Genomic DNA, 18,296 nt, shown 5'->3' with positions numbered 1-18,296 from the left:
ACCAAATCCCTGCTGAATTAATGGGCCTAATTATTGCTAAGCCAACAAGATTTCAGCCACTGTGTCTGTGGTATCAATGCTTACCAGAGCCAATAAAAAACATAAATGTACCTTAAATTGTAATGCTATAGAGCACATTTTCTATATAGGGGCCAGGGTAAACAAATGCAGAGCATTGGCCCCTGATCAAACAACATAGGGAGGCAACTTAACCCCCAAGCTCTAGCCTCCAGATCATCTCACAATTTTTTGCAAAGTGTTTTGCCTTTTGCTTTTCAAGCTTACAAAACTAGGTCCTTGACATAACTCACTTTTGGTTTTGCTAGAAAGACTTCTGCATTCTGTTTAAAGTATATTTTCTCTCATATCACTGAGAGGGAAAGAGCTGCTAAATGTTCTCTGTTTAAGTACAAATTTGGAAGACTTTCTCTTTGGCTTTTTTGTACGCTATTTGTTTTTAATGAATTTTAAACTTGGCTAGTTGCACTGATACTTCTGCCAGTAATTGCAGATCTGGGAGTGTAACAGGTCATTCATCCATTCCAAATGCAAGTCATGCAAAAAGTGTTGTTGTTCTTGTCCTGTGAGCTATATTAAGGGTGCCCATGGCTGTGTCTATAAAAGACTATTGCCCCCAGATGCACTCCCACAAGTGAACCTGCTCTTTTTCTCAGAATATTGACCTGTGTATTTGATTATCAGCAGCTAACTGTCTGTATTTCCCTATGCATTTTTTAGCCTTTAGATGTAAAAAGATAAACTGCATAGAATGCGGTAAAGCGATCAGTACATATTTTGATTGCCTTTTCCAGTTTTTTAAAAAAAAACTATGTCACCGGCCAGAAAATATGATATACTTCCTGCCTTGGCTAATACTCTTTTCAAGTCCAAGCTGTAAAGACTACCTCTGACCCTTTTGGAATCATATGCATATGTAGGGTTAATGAACATAATCCAGGATTGTTTGGGGAGTTTCTGCATTTTGCATTGAATCCAGTGTACAGTAGTTTTTCAGTTCTGAAAATCAGTCTTCTGTTTATTGATTTGATAACTGACTGATGGAATCTATAGTTTTTACCATCTGAGTAAAAGTAATCTTTTATATATTTTAATTTTCTGCAGAGAATAAGCACAGCAACTGGAGATGGAAAGCACTACTGCTACCCCCATTTTACATGTGCAGTTGACACAGAAAACATCCGCAGAGTGTTCAATGACTGTAGAGACATCATTCAGAGAATGCATCTTCGCCAGTATGAACTATTGTGATTGAAAACACCCTAGAGCCTGTGGTTTTAAAATCTTTTTCTTTCTAGACTTCCTCACATAAAGCAGAGGAAAATATTGTATAGATACATCTGCCTCCTCAGTTTGTTTACTTTGATTACCATTTCAACCCAGTTCATACTTTTGGGGACAATATGTGTGCTTTATTTTTTTTTAATGCCACTTCTTTGTCATTCCACTAAGGTCTTTGGCTACCTCTTGTTTCCTTACATTTGGTTGCATTTTTAATTTTTTTATTTGTAATTGGGCACAACCTGCTAATATTTTTTTCCAGCGGGTTTGTTAGTTCAGGCTAGTATCTGCTAGTTGGATGACACCTATAACATGGGTGGGTTCCTTTTCTACCATGACACTGAAGAGTACTTGATAGATGGGGGAAGTATAATGCACTTTGTTTCAGGTTTATGAAATACTGTTGAGGATGTATACATGCGAGATGTAGCAGCATCACAATATTTATTACACTGTCAGGATTCTTAACATAACTGAGTTGCAGGTCAACTGATGGAGTGACCTCCTCTTCTAAGCCATTATTGGCACAGGAAATAGAGTAGATATTGAGGCACAGGGAAGAGAAGCAATTTTTCTGCAGGTCTGGAGCTAAGAGTCTATACACCTCAGGCATTTGAATTTAGAGCTACTTTTTCAGCCTATTGCACCTAAGCAGAAAATCCACCCTCACATATATTGTTTCTTCTGTCCAGAAACGATTGAACTAATTTAGATCATTTTTGGACAACAGTCTTCTCCCAGTATATAATATATATATATTTTTTGTTTTACTGCTGGTTTATTATTATATTGTACAGACTGTAAAGTGTAATATTATTTTGTACAATTTTATTGAAAAAAATACTTGTAGAAGATCTTTGTGCCTTGATTATGGCTGTACCTGTAAAATGAGCTAAGATGTAAGTATGTTTTTGATTGCGCTGTACAGCTTGATGTCAACTTTACCTTCAGTCATCACTGGAGGTAAAAAAAAACCTCTGTAGAGTTTAGGGTTTTTCCTGGTTTATATAAAAAGAAATGCTCTTTAGTATAAAGAAGTTATAAATTATGCAAAGTTAGAAATTTAACTTTCCAAGTAAATTATTGCTGCCACCAGTAGTTGCAGCAACATGCCTTTCTCTCAGTCTCAGCTTTAAAACTCTGAAATTGATTCAAGTTATCCAAATTGCAACCTGGTGTTTTTCATAGAAATCAAGGATCTGGTTTTACTTTGCTTTTCTTTCTTTTCTTTTTAAAGTATGCTTGGTAATTCTTTGGTCATTCATAGACCTTTCACAATTGGCTCAGATTTTGACATGTGTAAAAGCGCCATTAGATAAAGGCTCTTCAGTCTTTGTTGCAACAGCTGCTTTCATTGTGCAAACTGCAAGAAGAAAAGGTATAGTCCTTGTGTCTGGCCTAAGAGAATTACAAGATGACATTTTTATTTCTCTTAATAAAGAGACCTTAGAAAATGGTTGTATTTTAAATATTGTAGAATCATGATGTGTTGACTATTTCTCAAACTTGAATAATTTATGCAAATGACATTCAAAAACAACTTGTGGTAGAGTACAATGTAAAAGCAAAAATTGCTGTAGCAATAAGGCATGCCCTTTTCCATAACTATAAGATTGCTTTATATTTTATACATAGGTTTTATGTCAGAGTACATAGTTTCCTGTGTCCAAAATAACCTGTACAAAGTATCAAATTTGTAGTTGCAATAACAAATTTAGAAGTGTTAGACTTCATAATTTTATAGATGATAACCTGGATTCTCAGCATTTTTGCTTTAAATCTGAAGCATTATTCAGATTTTTTTTCAGCCAAAAAAATGTTGGTCAATTTCCAAATAAGGATAGCATGCTTTTTGTTTATAGAAGCCCAGGGTGTTTTCCCTGAAATATGGGCAGACATGTGGTTGCAACTCTGCAGAGGAGTCACATTAATAATCTTTTTAAGTGTCCCTTTAGGACTGACCTTTAAACAGCTATTTAAATATATTTAAAAATATTTAACTAACGGAAACCATGCATGTTTGCACAAAGTTAGAAAGACACTACCACAGAATATTTCCTACTTCCCATAAATAAAAAGTTTGTGGACTACTCAAACATGGGAGATTATCTGGGGAGGGGAAGGTGTGATAATATCCCCTGTTCTTGCAATTTGGATGATTCAACATGGACTATATTATTTGAGTTAGTCAGTCACAGAGTTGAAGTTCTAAAGTCAACTGCCCGTGGTGGTTGTACAGCGTTCACATTGGTTCACCTATATCCTAAGCATTAATTTACTAGGACAATAAGTAGGTGGAGAAATTCAACATGATGACTTCCAGTGGCTTAAGTTTAGTATGCCTCTATAAGTTTCATTCCAAAATACAGTATGTGTATTATTCGAAAATGCCCTTGACCTAGCAGGACTGAGGTTCAAGTTCTCAGGCCAGAACCATTTCCCTTAGAAGAACCTAAGTAATACAATTTGCAGCATACCAATGTTAACCCTATATAAACCATACAGAGGGAAAGAGCATTAGCTGACATCTTATTCCACAGAAAATTTTCAGCCAGACTTCTTGACATATGTCCATGCGATATATCCATTGCATTCAGCTACTGTATTTCAACAGCTCAAGAAACTTTACCTCAGCTTTCTGCAAGGTTTGCCAATATTCTGCAAGCCTGTTAGCAAGTTTTTCTTAATGTTGCTGACACATGACTATCAATGTAAATTATTTACACCTAAATTACACTGATTTAGCTGAGGCTAGTAAGCTACTTTTCCCAAGAATTTGGGGTGGGAGGGATACACTGTTGTAAAATAACTCTACATCGTATATTGCTGACATCAAGGAACAGAAGTACCACACCAGATGGTCATGCAGCAATAACACTTTAAAGTTGTTTCCAGTTAGAAGGACTGAGCCTCTAGCAGCATAGGACACTAGTTCAGACACAAGAGGAGGCTTTTAGGACTTAATATAGTGTACAGTTACAAACTTTTAATATACATATTTGATACAAGACTTTAGCAAGAAAATGATTCATTTGATTGTAGAATACAATATTTTTGTACAGCATGAAGCCTTCATTTAACTATCCTGTAGTAAACTCTTATCAACTGTCTAGAACTTACTGTATGCCCTTGTGCTAGCAATTCAAGTACGCATTTGCTGGCATGAATGTAGTCTGATGGACTGTTCTTTAGCTTTGGTGTGTCAGTAACTGATTTACAGGTGTCCGACGCTTCATAGTGCTTTATACTTTGTGATTAAACGCTGAACAAAATGCACAGGGGAAATATGAGGCTGAAAGCGAGCTAGTATGAGGACCACAAGCACAGTTCCTGCTATAGAGTAGACAGTAATAACTGTGATCTCAAATGGAAGAAAGCACTTGTAGAGAGAGAAGTCTGCTGATGTTATGCTGCCCTGAAAAATGGAAACAACATTTTAGAAGACCAGGGCAATTTGTTGCATATTTTTAAATTGTATTGGTGGTAGAAATGCTCAGTTCTTATGGCATCCATGCTTTCAATGGCTTTGAGTGTAAGACACTAGTATAGCTTATGTTAGAAACTCCATTATTAAACACTAAGATGCCCTGGGAAATAATTAGTTCCTGAAAAAGAGCACACCAACTGCTATTTGGTGTAATAATAATAACATGACTGATAAGTCTCAGACTACATAGTAGTTGTTGGCCAACATGATCCAACACAGAACTCAACACTTTTAAGCCCACAGAAATTAATTATGTTGGATAATGACTACTTTATACAGTACCTGGGGAACCAAACTTTTGAGATAGCATGAGATAAGACAAATTAGGGAAAGGAAGTGCAATCTAGGCCAAAAACTGATTATCATCTACACTTCAGAATACTAGAAATACAACTTTCTGAAGTGCATTGGTTTATTTGGTAAGTAATCTCTCAAAACAAAAATAAAGAAGAGAAAAACATGCTTTTCAAGCAAAATTATTTAACACTGTTACTTGCTAAGGGAACAAGAACATATGGCTGCAAACTATTAAACAGTCACTAAAGAAACTTATAATTGCTTTGCCTTTTTCCCATGCACAGAAGGCTGAAAAAGTAAAGTTAGTACAGAAGTGGTTTTGGAAGACAAATACTGAAACATGTTTTAAAGGCAGGCTAGTCTGTTAAGAGTTGTGATCTAGTATACGCAAAGTAACCAAAAATCAATTAGGCTCATCTGAATAGAATTTGCAACCCTATGAGATATATAATAGTTTGCACTTTTGACAGACAAAAGAATCGTGTTGAAAGATCCGGTCTTGAGGATAAATCAGCCAAGCAAAAACAAGTCTTAATACTGTATGTTGCGGACTACCAATGATTGTTTCAGTCAAATTGTTTACACTGCATCCTCTTTATAGAAACATACTAAAGATGCTTGTATTTAGAAACTGCTGTAAAACCGACAATTCTTTGCACTATACAAGCTGGATGGCTCCCCACGTATGTGCTTTATAAAGTGGGTGCTTTGTACTCAACTTAAGTGTACTTTTGGAGAGAATGGGAGGAGCTGTTTTGTTTTGCTTTTTTATAGGCAGCATCAGTCTGAGAAAATCGCTGATTGCTATGCTGATTTATATTATGAAAAATTATCTGACAAAATAAAAACTATTTAAATTTACCATTATAAAACTAGGATTGTTTCTGTTCCTCCAGCTGAATGATGGAATACTGATTTCGGGAGTTCTCCTATTATGCAGCACTTCACAGGCACTGTGTGTATGACCACTCAGAATCAGTCGAGGATGAAACCACCATAACAGCTATAATGGAGAGTACAGTTAATGAAATGTTTGAAGAAAACACCTGACATTTGTATTTTGCATTCAAGCTTCTACTTCATTTATTTTAAGATAGTGCTATTTTATTTCAGGTTATATCCATACACACATACATATAATGCTTTCAGATAATGAATACAATCCATCCCTGATCCCCATGAACTAGAAGCAGAGCTGAGCCGAATGCTTAACATAGCTTTTTATCAGAGACAACAGAGGTGTGTCATTTGTGGCTTGTTGTTTTTTGGACTCTGACTCCCAGAATTCCCCTGGTAGTTTCAAACCACAGACCCATATCTGCAGATATCTTCATTTTACTGACCAGCACACGGTTAAGGCCTAAGGGGCTGTATAGCATTCTAGGCCTCACTGCCTGTTGCAATGCCACCTGGGCATGTTAGTTCTTAGAGAGAATACTATACTGCTTGTCAATTAACAAAGCTTCCTAAAAATGGCAACATAAGTCCTATGCAGACACTGTTCAATTCAATGCTGTGAATGACAGTTTAGACTTGTTTTTCAGTTCATAGTGGTGGGTTTGAAGAGCTGAAGGGAACTGCTTGTATGTAGGCTCTACATGTTGGCCCTGGAAAATATGGGTTCTTGCTTGCATGTAAGATTTAAACATCAGCAGGACCCTTTCCTTTATGCACAGTGCTGAAACTTTAAAAAAAACAGTGCTGGGATAATAAACCCCAAAGGGCTCAATTACTACCTTACATGAAATTTAACAACTGCATAGTTTTTCACCCTTGCATAACAGTATGCTGGAGCTGGTTTTTTATTTATTTTTTATTTTTTGCTGTGGCATCTGCTGATTTTTTTTAAAACAGCCTCCACAAATGTTTCTGAGACAGAAAGCTTCCAGTTCTATTCTTAGCCCAGGAAAGGTTTATGTAAGTTCTTCTAGCATTTATGGCACCCTCTGCCCTGCAAGAGATAATGGCAACATTCTTTACCCATACAAAATCTTCCTTAGATCTCATACTGCGACAGGAAGAGGGATATTTAAGAGAGAAAGATTCTCTTGTTTCTCTCAGAGCATTCCTTTTAATCTAGCGGAGAGCTCTCTTGATAGAGATGTTGCTTACAAGACAGCGTTAATGCTGACACTAGCCAAAATTTGAAAAGAGGTGAAGCTTACACGGTGGAGCTATAAAACATGATGATCTGACTTTCCTCATAACTGTTTTCAGAGCACTCTTCTGTCAGCTTGCAGGCAATATGCCTAAAATGGTTACATACGAAGGATGTGCAGGCCTCACTACACTAGCATCTGTTTCCAACAAAGATACATCCATAAGGGAGTTCCACAGTACAGTGGTGCTTCACTTGACGAGGATAATCCGTTCCAGCAAAATCGCTGTTAAGCGATATCCTCATCAAGCGAAATAAAAAATCCCACTGAAATGCATTGAAAACCCGTTCAATGCGTTCCAATGGGCTGAATAACACCCTCCCACGAAGATCCTCCATAGGGCGGCCATTTTCTGCTCCCTGTCTTGCGAAAAAGCCTTCCTAAACACAGCGGGGAGCCATTTTGTACACCCGGTGGCCATTTTGAAACCCGACGATCAGCTGTTTTTGATCGTCGTAATGCGAAGAATCAGTTCCCGAAGCAGGGAACCGATCATCGCAAAGCGAAAAAAACCCATTTAAACATCGTTTTGCGATCACAAAAGGGATCGCAAAAACTTTATCGTGAAGCAGATTCATCGTCAAGCGGGGGTAAGCGTTAAGCGGGGCACCACTGTACTATTCTCCTAATGCTTGATGTCTTCTTCGTTTTCTGCAGAGCATCTTCACTTTAGGAACCAAGATGGCCTTGCAAATGTAGGAAAGTATCAGCCTGCTGGTTTTTCTAGCTACCAGATTAATGCCTGGGGCTTTCCCAAATCAGCAAAGGACTAAAAGTTTTACCCTCTTGAGGGTGTGGGGGATTGCCATGTTTCAAGTGGCTCTTAGTTGCCCCTATTTTTATTTTTAGACTATTAAAACAGCCATGAGAAGATCACCATGGTTTGCACTATAAGGACTTTCTCAGCTATATTTAAAAGTATTAAATTAAAAATTTGGGAGAGGTGTGTATTTGGGTCAGGGGAGGAAGCATGCCACCCACAGGCACCTGTTGCCCACACCTGATGTAAAGCATGAAGGAATGTGTGGGGTAGAAGAGGGACTGTTCTTTATCCAGGTGATGGGAGAGATGACTATCTGCCTGTAAAGATGGCCTGCATATATTCAAAAACAAGGAGAAAAGCACAGATGTAAGGCATCTGATTACAGTGGTGCCTCACATAGCGATCACTCAGTTTAGCAACGAAATCGCTTTGCGACAATGTTTTTGCAATCGCAAAAGCGATCGCTTTGCGATGGTCCCTATGGGCTATTTTTGCTTTGCGATGATCGCAGGGAAGCGATCATCGCAAAGCCTCCATTTTCGGCCAGCTGATTGGAGGTTTCAAAATGGCCGCCGGGTAAACAAAATGGCCGCCTGCTGTTTTCAGGCATGGATTCCTCACTTTAGAGGCACCGAAAATGGCGGCGCTATGGAGGATTTTTGCTCAAAGGTGAGTTTTAAGCCCACAGGAACGCATTAATCGCGTTTTAATGCATTTCTATGGGCTTTTTTATTTCGCTTAGTGATGTTATCGCTTAGCAGCGACTTTTTCAGAACGAATTAACATCGCTAAGTGAGGCACCACTGTATACACATAAAACATACCTTCTGGGAAGCTTCCCGAGAAAGGACATCGTATTTCTCTCTGAAGAGATCATTCTTCTTATCTGGAGGAGCAGAATCATCTCCTGTACATTTTGAATCACTTTCTCTATACAGAGGATAATGCTGAAAGGAATTCAAACAAAAATCAAACCCTTCATTATGGCACCACTAATGCATGTATGCTACATAAAGTGCAAATATATCCCAAATCTACCACGATTTCCCAACACACCTGTAACAGAATTGGAGCTGAAGCTGGAGGGATGTCTACACCACTGCACCTTTTTTGGTATTGGCTTTGATCCTGTCAACAAAAATCAAACAGCCTTTTATACACATCTTGTAAACATTCTAGATGACACAAGAGCAAACAGAAGGACTGTTTCCATGGTTTTCAAGGAAAACATCAGAGATAAGAATGTCCAATCCTGGAAATGACAGGATAATGGCTGTGTCCTAGCCTTCAACCAGGAACTTCCAAAAAGCAAATGCACTTACCATGTAAAAGGAACTCAGATTTAGATGGCAAATGTTTTACAGCTAGGTAGCCTGTGGAAAACCATAAGACCTTGAAGCTTTATTTATCTGAACTTTTTTTGTTAACACCTTTCTGTAAAACAGTCAGTTTGGCTGACAAAAAAGTAATAGCACACACATACGACAATGAATAAAAAACCAGGAGCAAAATATGTGATTCAGGCAACAGAACAAGTCAAAAGAAATGTCAGTGTTTGGCACTGAAGAGTTGGAGAGCTCACCACCTCCAGTGTTGGGGAGTTCACCACTTCCCAAGGTCCCACTGTCATACTGCTCTAACAGTAAAACTTCCTAACTGTTACAGCAGTATGATGATGGAATCAGTTCCTCAGGAGGTGGCAAGTTATATAACACCAGAGGCATTCAAGTGAAAATTAGGTATCTGTCAGACATACTCTTAACTTGGATTCATTTATTGAGCCGGGGATTGAACTCAATGGCCTCGCAGGCCACTTACAACTCCATTACTCTATGATTCTATGAAATGACATCCAATCTGGTGCCCAAATAAGCTCCAAGGCACTCCACAAACGAGGCTCCTAAAGGCATCTCTCCCATCACCTGGATAAGGAACAGAAAAAAATTCTGCAGAACACCACAAGGTTTGCGTAGCAGAACGCTGGTCTCAGATGAGTGCTTTATAAATAATCACCAGAATTTTGATTTGTGGCCAAAAAATAAAACAAGAGCCACTTTAACCATTTAAACATAGGCAAGATATTATCTCCAAAGCTGATCACAGTTAACCTGGAAGCATCACTTTCTAGTGCTACTTATGTTCTCTCAACCTCTATGAAGTTTTCCTCCACCACCATCTCATGGCATGGTGGTGACTCTAGGGTCTGCAAGATTACTCGGGGGAAGTACAATTTCTGACAGGTTCTACCAAGCTAGTAAGGATTTGACAATGGCCCCCAAGATCACATTATGTGTCTACCCATCAAAGGATCTAACTAACTAAGTTCAAAGAGACTCTTCACCTACCTTAGCCCTTAGATGTTAAACTGACCACAGCCATTATGAACACATTGACAGTATGGCGCAATGGTCATCTGCCCTGACAGAGGGATTAGCTCCCAAAAGGAGCTCACAGATCTCCAAGGATTGAAAGATCTTCCTCACACAAAGTATAATTCAATTGTAAGATCTGGATAGGTATGCCTAAGGAAGAGCTAGCCCTTCCAAAGCTACCTCTGATAATGAGAATCTATCCAGTGCACCAGCATAATCCACTGGAAAAGCACTGTGTAACAGAGGCCACTTGAGCTTCTATCAACAGAATGCTGAATACAAAACTGGTGATGCTCTGCAAAGTCAGACAAGCTGCCCTCCAACAGTATATCTTGTGTGGGATAAACTTTGGAATTCATCAGATTCAAAACACTGCTCTAGTTTTTTATACCTAAAGGTGTGGTCACACAGAAGCAATCTAGGCTCAGATGGAACAGCAATCATAACAATGAATTTGCAGCTACCGCTATAATAGACATACTGGAATTCCATAATCTTTTGTGAGTTTCCATAACACTCCCACCGATACTTGGCCAAGAAAGGCATTCTCGTACACTTCAGTGGAGGATGAAGCTTTCCAACTAGTACATTTTCATACAAAAGAAGCAGCACTGAAGACAAAAGGACTCTGTGCACTCTGGAGCAACTGAAATTCATAAGAGATATTGCGCGAAATTGAAACTGTATGTCATTAAGTTGATTCTAACTTATGGCAACCCTCCCACGGTTTTATTGTTATAAAGCACACTGAAGTAGTTTACCAGTCCCTCCATATAACTTGCCCAAAGTTGCACAGGTGGGACTTGTATGCCCCACATTTCCAGTAATGGATTAAGTTTCATGCCACCGATGTGGTCTCTGGCAAGCTGCCACATCACAGAATGTCACCAGAAATAGGCACTTGTAAACCAATCCTGATTGCTTTATACTTTAAAACCCTAAGAGAATCACTATAATTCAAAATCATCTTGATAGTACATTATCAGAGCATGGGCAAACTTTGATGATATTTTGCCAGTGAAGCAAAGGCAAATCCAAAAAGGGTGGCAGTACAAACAAAACATTCTAACTTTAAAACCGAGCTCCAGATCAGCACCAGATCCGGCACAGTGGGAGAGGACAGTCTGCTCCTGCTCTATGCCAAATGGATGGTGTTTAGTCAAACCACTTTAAAGTTACGAGTTTTTAAGTATAGGCATGATTTATACCCCTGGGCAGATGCCGGTGACCTATTTTTGTCAGCAAGTAAGAAACTGTTGATGTGTGTTACAACTAAAAATTTTATTCTAAAAGGAGAGCAATTATCTTAACCCCTTTTTTATTTAAAGCAAATCCATTCAGCTGTTGTAGAAAAAACCACTTAAATTGATAACCTAAAATGGCTCCTTTAAACAAGAAAGCAGCCACTTCATAACTTTTGAGCATGCTCAGTAGAACCTTGCCAGAAAGAATAATTGTTCAGAAACTTTTTCCTGCTGGCAATGCGGACACAATATTGTGCAGCAATATCAGGCCGTTTCCTGGCATTTTAAGTAGTGGGTACAGATACACAATAGCCCACATTCATAAACTGAAGGTTTTTCAAATAATTGAGTAATTATGAAATGTAGCACTCTTTTTCAAAATGTTACCATTATGGCTAGAAATTCTGGGAGTTGTGACCCAAAAATCTAATTTCTGCCTACTCTGTTTAGCAGTACTATCTTGGAAAATAAGACACGCCTCAGAAGAGCCACAAATTAGAATCTGAGTAAAAAAATCCCAATGGACCACTTCATTGCACTGCAGGACCTAGAATGAGCTAAATAACAACCTTACCTGCAAAGAACAGTTGAGTCTGTGAGAGAGTTCAGTTAGCTTTGCTTCTGCCTCTTTACAGATCATACAGCCATCACCTTCCAGAGCAATGCTGTTTACTGTAACAAAGCTGAAAGTATAAGAAGAGAAACAATGGAACATGTACACAGGGCAAAAAGCACGCACATATCAGCAACTGCACAGCAGATTTTCTCCTTCAGTCCTAGCTGTCCGTTGTGCTATTGGTAGCACCATGAGTTGCATGTTCTACTTCACATCCAGTGCCCAAGTGACAACAAGAAGAGTCTGCGGGGGTGGGGGCTTCTAACATGATAATCTTCTCACAATTCTATAAACAGGACTCTGGTCTGGGTAACTAACTTTGATTCCAATGGACCTAACTCCAGGCACAACTAATCTAAATCCCACATGACATAGCTTATGGTCAAAAGAAAAACTGGCAAGGCATAGGTGCTTGCATTCCATTCTAACTATGCACTTCGACTGCAATGCAGCATCTGCTGAAATCAGAAAATACCATTTTGCCATTATGATTTTTTATTTAAAAATCACTGTAAATGCTTTGTTGAGGAGCCTTTTCTGTGCAATGCCATAAGTTTGGTAACAATACACAGAGACTACAAACCTACTGGTGACTTATTGTGTGCATAAGTTAAATGGCGTAATATGCTGCAGCAAATAGTTAATAAAGATCTTATGTTTTTAAATTGTTTTATACAGCTTTGCAACCCACCCTAAAATCCTGTGATATAGGGTAGGCTATAAATGTTTGAATAATAACAATAACAACTGCAGCAGCAACAACAACAATAATAATAATACAAATAAGTGCTAGTCTCATTACAAGGTACACATCTAATAAGAGGACCATATCATGACTTCTGCTATTTAACTTACACATCTGTAAGTCAGCAACATAATTCTGGCCAAACGACTAAAAAAAATTTCCCACCCCCACCCCATCCCCATGCATTTCACTCAATGACAAGCTCATTGGGTGCCTGGCTCTCCTGAATCAGAATGAGGCTGCATTTTTTTAAAAAACCACAATAGTTAAACACATTACTGTGCTTTATTCTTCAGTATCACTATTAGGGGTGGGCCTGTACATACCATCTTCTTTTTAATTCTACAGTTTTTAAAAAGTTCTATCCAGTGGCTGAAATCCAGTAGCATAAAGTTACACCACATAAGGCTGATTATCTTAGCCGCAATCATTTTTCAGGAATAAAAAGTTTCCAGTCCCCTTCCCACAGATTTTAGAGATCCCTCAAGATCCCATTCATCCTGGAAAAGTTGTTGGGGGCTGTGAGACTGGGGGGACGTCTTTAATTTCCAAAACTCATCACCAACAAGATGGTTCAGACTTCAGTGAACACCCTATCAGCATACCTACTGGTATAATTCAAATCTAGTCTCCAGTTACAGAGGCTAAAAAAATTGTTATACATATGGCTAAGATCTATTTGTGTAGTCAAAAGAAGAGAAAAACCTTGATAGATCACTGACAAAACTCTTAAAATGATTAATGACAGATAAGAAGCAAAAGTAAAAGATGACACAAGTAAGGTCAGAATGTTAAATATAAGTTTTCAGACACTTACTTGGGAAAGAAAAATGAATCTGTTCCAAAAAATCCAAGAAATCAAAGGGAAATTTAACACTTGAACAGGGATGCTGAAAGATCAGCCATGGTATGTAGTATCTGATCAGAACAAATAAAAGAAGATGGGAGAAAAATACAAAAGAACTAATAGGAGAAATGTAAGTGTGATAGATTCTTTCATACTATTTTAGAAACTGAAGTGGAAGAAATAAAGTATCGTGAGGAGGAGACTAAGGAACCATCAAAGAGTGAGCCGTCCCCTCAAATAATTAGCCTAGAAACAAAGATATCAAGGAAACCCGAGACAGAGAGTCAAGCAGAGGAGTTAGAGGAAAGTCGCGCGGTGAAGTTAGAAAGAGCTCAAGACGAAGGAGCGCGTGAAAAAGAAAGGCAGTTGAGACGTTTAGAGAGAGCAGGAGTGAAAAGACAGGTGTACCGTGAAAGGGAGAAAGTAGATATATTTTTGACCATGGAAGAAGGGGCGATCTCTAAAGAAACAGAAAAGGTGACGGTGTTTAGAGAGATGGTACGGATAGACATGCTCAGATCTTTTCGGTTCCTGTAAAAAGACCTGCAGTGAGCCCAATAACTGAAGAAGACGAAAGCCGTGCCGCCAACAAAATACGACCCATTATCCCCGGACTAAGCCCCAAAGAACTGACCGTGCTGGTATACCCGAGGAACCAAGGTCCTGCCCGACTGGTACACCACATCCTGCCAGAAGTAGAGAGAGAAGTCTTGAGAGAGGGAGAATGGGTCCGCCACTCATGTTGTGGGACCTTGTGTGCGGTCCGCAACAACTTTCTGAGGCAACCGTCAGAGGAAGAGAAAAGAGCAAGAACCTATTATTAAAAGACTTAAATGAGGAAAAGTCATTGTTGTGGTTTTGGGAGAGTTCCCCTCCCCAGTTAACAGTTCAAAGTTCTGTTGTACGTGACAAAGAAGATTTAAATATTTCTGTTAATAAAAATTCTTTATTTAGCAATTCCGTATCCTCGTTTGTATCACCTGAAAGAGAAATACCCAAAGATAATGTAGAACCCACTCACAAGTACCAGAAAACTATGGAAACAATCTATCAAAATCTGAACAAGGGTATGCAAACAAATATGGAAAACAAAGCAATGGACAACAAACTAGAAAGATTCAATATACTTTCTACTCCCTAAGAGGAGAGGCCAAAGACTGCAGTTACCACAGCACTATTGCATTAATGCAAACAAAGTGATGCTCAAGATTTTACAACAAAAACTTTTATTATGGAGTAAGAAATGTTCAAGCTGGATTCAGGAAAGAGACACTATAAATTATATTGCATATGTTGGTTACTAGAAGGTACAAAAGAGTTTCAAAAGAAAATGAATTTGTGCTATACAAATTACAATCATGTCTTTGATTTCATGCCTTTTAAGAATGAGAAGACGTGGATCATTCTAAAAAAAAAAATGGTGTGCCACAACATTTGATTGTCTAGATGAATAACCTATCCTCTTGTAAAGAAGTTGCTGCTAGGATAAAATATGGAGAGGCAAAACAGTTTCCAGTTATAAAAAGTATCAGATAAATGCAAACACCCCCTATCTGTTCAATCTATGCCCAGAATACATGGAAGGCTACATTAGATTCAGATAGAGGAGGAGTGAAAATTGGTGGAAGAAATATCAAGAACATCTATAAATTATATCAGATTACTAGTGGAAATAACAATGACTTGAAACAACTACTGATGAAGGTAAAAGAAAAAAATGAAAATGCAGAATTACACCTGGACATTTAGAGGACAAAAATGGTATCTGCAGAAGAATTACATAACACCAATGACAACAGTGAAGAAATTGAAATTGTTAAAAGTCTTCTATACCTTTGTTAAATTATCAATATAAAAAACCTAACCAAGATATCAGAAGAAGGCTGAGAATCAGAAGGGCAATTAAGAACTAACCAGAATAGTTCCTTCAGGTGTAAGGATGCATCATTGGGGACCTACGCAAAGATCATCCACAATATGATATTCCTGATTATAATGTGAGGATTTGAAAGCTGGACAATGAAAAAAAAATCATTTGAAATGCAATGATAGAAGAGAGCTTTCAGGATACTGAGGACCGCAAGAAAGACAAATAACTGGGTTCTAGATCAACTCAAGCCTATAATCTCAGCAGAGGCAAACTGAGGCTATTCCAATTTGGATGTACCATGAGAAGTTAAAACATACTAGAAAAGACACCAATGCAGGAAAAAAGAGAGGTTTCCTCCCTATAACCATGGTTCTTCAGTGGTCCTCTGTGAATGCACACAATTGTGTCGTTCTGTGCCTGGGCAGGACCTCTCAGAAGTTTCTAGAGCTTAAAGATAATTGATTAGTGGGATGTTCCCCCGGGAAGCGCATGCTCCGCCCACCCAAAGTCTCCTCAGTTCCTGAAAGAGTCCGCCGCTCTCAAAGATCTATTTAAAAAAACAATGTGACGGACAGAGGGGAGGATGGGTGGCATTGGTGGATTCATAGATGACCACTAGAAGAACCATGGTTACAGGTAGGTAACTTCTCTTTCTTCTTTGCGGTTTCTGTGAATGCACACAATTGGGTGACTGGCAAGCTCACTTACCGAATAGTGGGACGTCACAGTAGAAGCGAAGTCAAAACAGCTCTGCCAAAAGCAGCATCATTTTTCGCCCGAATATCAAGACGCTAATGTCTCACAAAGGTGGATGGATTAGATCATGTAGCTGCACGGCAGATGTAAGGAAGCTGAACTCCACGGTGAAGTGCAGAAGAGGTGGACAGCACTCTAGTAGAGTGGGCTTTCAGATGTTCAGGCAGCGTTTTGCCCGTCAATTCATATGCCAGTGAGATAATTTGAATAATCCATCGAGAGATAGGCTGGAGCACCTTTATGAGGGCCATGGAAACACAGAAAAAGTTGTGGTGATTTTTAAAATGATTTCGTCCTATCAATGTAGAAGACCAGAGAGCATCTTACGTCAAGCATGTGGAGCATGCGCTCAAGTGGTGTAAGAGAAGGGAACAGAGTAGGTAATATCAATGTTTGATTAAGATGAAATTCAGAGACAACTTTAGGTAAAAACGATACATCAAGATAGAGGGTGAAACTGGAGGAAAGGTGGGTCGGATCTGAGGGCAGCAAGTTCGCTAGCGCGTTTAGCAGATGTTATTGCTATGAGGAACAATGTCTTCAGTGAAAGTAATTTAAAATTGGCAGTACCCATTGGTTCAAAAGGCAGTTGAGTAAGTGCATTGAGGACAAGTTGCAAGGTCCACTGTGGAAGATGATGTTGACGTGCTGGGTGAATATTTTGGAGTCCCTTGAGGATTTTTTCAAAGTTTGGTTGGAAAAAAGTTTAGTGGAATCAGAATGAAGTGGCTGGTGCGCCACAATAGCAGATATATAAACCTTCAGGGTAGAATGAGATAGTCCGAGATGAAAGAGATGAAGGACAAAGGTAAATACAGTCCTCAAAGAAACAGGGATTGCAGGTAAGTTGTGCGAGCTGGCAAAGGATAGGAAAAACCTTCCATTTATTCTGATATAGAAGTTGGGTCGAAGGTTTTCAAGCTCGATCAAGTATGTCTCTTATGGCGGGAGTATTCTCCACGCTGTCAGAATCAGAGAGTCTATGTCTGGATGGTAAACTTTCCCATTGTCCTGGGTGAGAAGATTGGGTATTGAGAGGAAACGGAAGATGTCTGTCGACATTGACCTCAGGTGGGTGAACCATGGTTGTTGTGGCCACCACAGGGTGAGAGGTATGGCATTTGAGCGAAACTGACAAAGCCAAAGGATGGTGCATTGAATGAGTGGTATCGGAGGGAAGAGGTAGAGGAACTCATCGTTCCAATCTATCATAAAAGCATCTCTGAGTGAGTTCTTGCTGGTACTGGCACAGGAGCAATATCAGTGACACTTGGCGTTGGTCTTGGAAGCAAAGACATTGATGGACGGGACACCCCACCAGTGGCAGAGATTGAAAATGTTGTCGTCCAATGACCACTCATGTGTTCGTGTGCTGAGGTGACTGAGATGGTCTGCGAGTAGACTGTCGTCTGTGGAGATGTGTACTGCTACTGGGAAAATGTGGTGTAGGTAACACCACTCCCAAAGCTTGACAACCAGGTATCGTAATGAGAGGGAGTGTGTGCCTCCCTGTTTGTTCACATAATAAAGGGCTGTATTGTCTGTAGCTAGTTTTACAGCTTGCCCTGCGATGATTGGTAAAAAGGCGCGAAAAGCCATGATGATTGTTAAAGGTTCAAGGTGGTTTATGAATAATAACTGTTCTTGTCTTGTCCAGAGACCATGGATTCTGTGATGTTGACAATGTGACCCCCAGCCCAACGGGCTGCCATCGGTGATGACTTTGTATTGTGAGCTGAAGTGGTAGAAAAGGTCTTCTGACAAGTAGATGTGGAAGAAACATCCACCAGGTGAGCTAATGGGCAAGCTCATAAGTTACTACGAGAAGTTTGGACAGGAAG

The 18,296-nt window shown here is 39.2% G+C and overlaps 2 protein-coding genes across 8 annotated transcripts in view; one reads left to right on the top strand and one right to left on the bottom strand.

Moving 5' to 3' along the window:
* GNAL (G protein subunit alpha L) overlaps positions 1–5,955 on the top strand; it is a 148,150-nt gene extending 142,195 nt beyond the window's left edge. For all 5 annotated transcript variants that reach the window (XM_072998797.2, XM_020793527.3, XM_020793525.3 and 2 more), the window contains exon 12: positions 1,123–5,955. In XM_072998797.2, the coding sequence (XP_072854898.1) occupies positions 1,123–1,269 (147 nt within the window). In that variant the 3' untranslated portion in view covers positions 1,270–5,955. The remainder of the gene's footprint in view (positions 1–1,122) is intronic.
* MPPE1 (metallophosphoesterase 1) overlaps positions 4,266–18,296 on the bottom strand; it is a 27,623-nt gene continuing 13,592 nt past the window's right edge. For all 3 annotated transcript variants that reach the window (XM_020793528.3, XM_020793529.3, XM_020793530.3), the window contains exons 6-10: positions 12,196–12,304; positions 9,062–9,133; positions 8,830–8,952; positions 5,946–6,086; positions 4,266–4,714 (exon numbers count right to left, since the gene is read on the bottom strand). In XM_020793528.3, coding sequence (XP_020649187.2) covers positions 4,532–4,714; positions 5,946–6,086; positions 8,830–8,952; positions 9,062–9,133; positions 12,196–12,304 — 628 coding nt within the window. In that variant the 3' untranslated portion in view covers positions 4,266–4,531. The remainder of the gene's footprint in view (positions 4,715–5,945; positions 6,087–8,829; positions 8,953–9,061; positions 9,134–12,195; positions 12,305–18,296) is intronic.

The sequence above is a fragment of the Pogona vitticeps genome, chromosome 4, assembly GCF_051106095.1.
Source record: "Pogona vitticeps strain Pit_001003342236 chromosome 4, PviZW2.1, whole genome shotgun sequence".
Taxonomy (NCBI): Eukaryota; Metazoa; Chordata; class Lepidosauria; order Squamata; family Agamidae; genus Pogona; species Pogona vitticeps.
The sequence above is the reverse complement of the archived record's forward strand: the minus strand, read 5'-3'. Positions and strand labels throughout refer to the sequence as shown.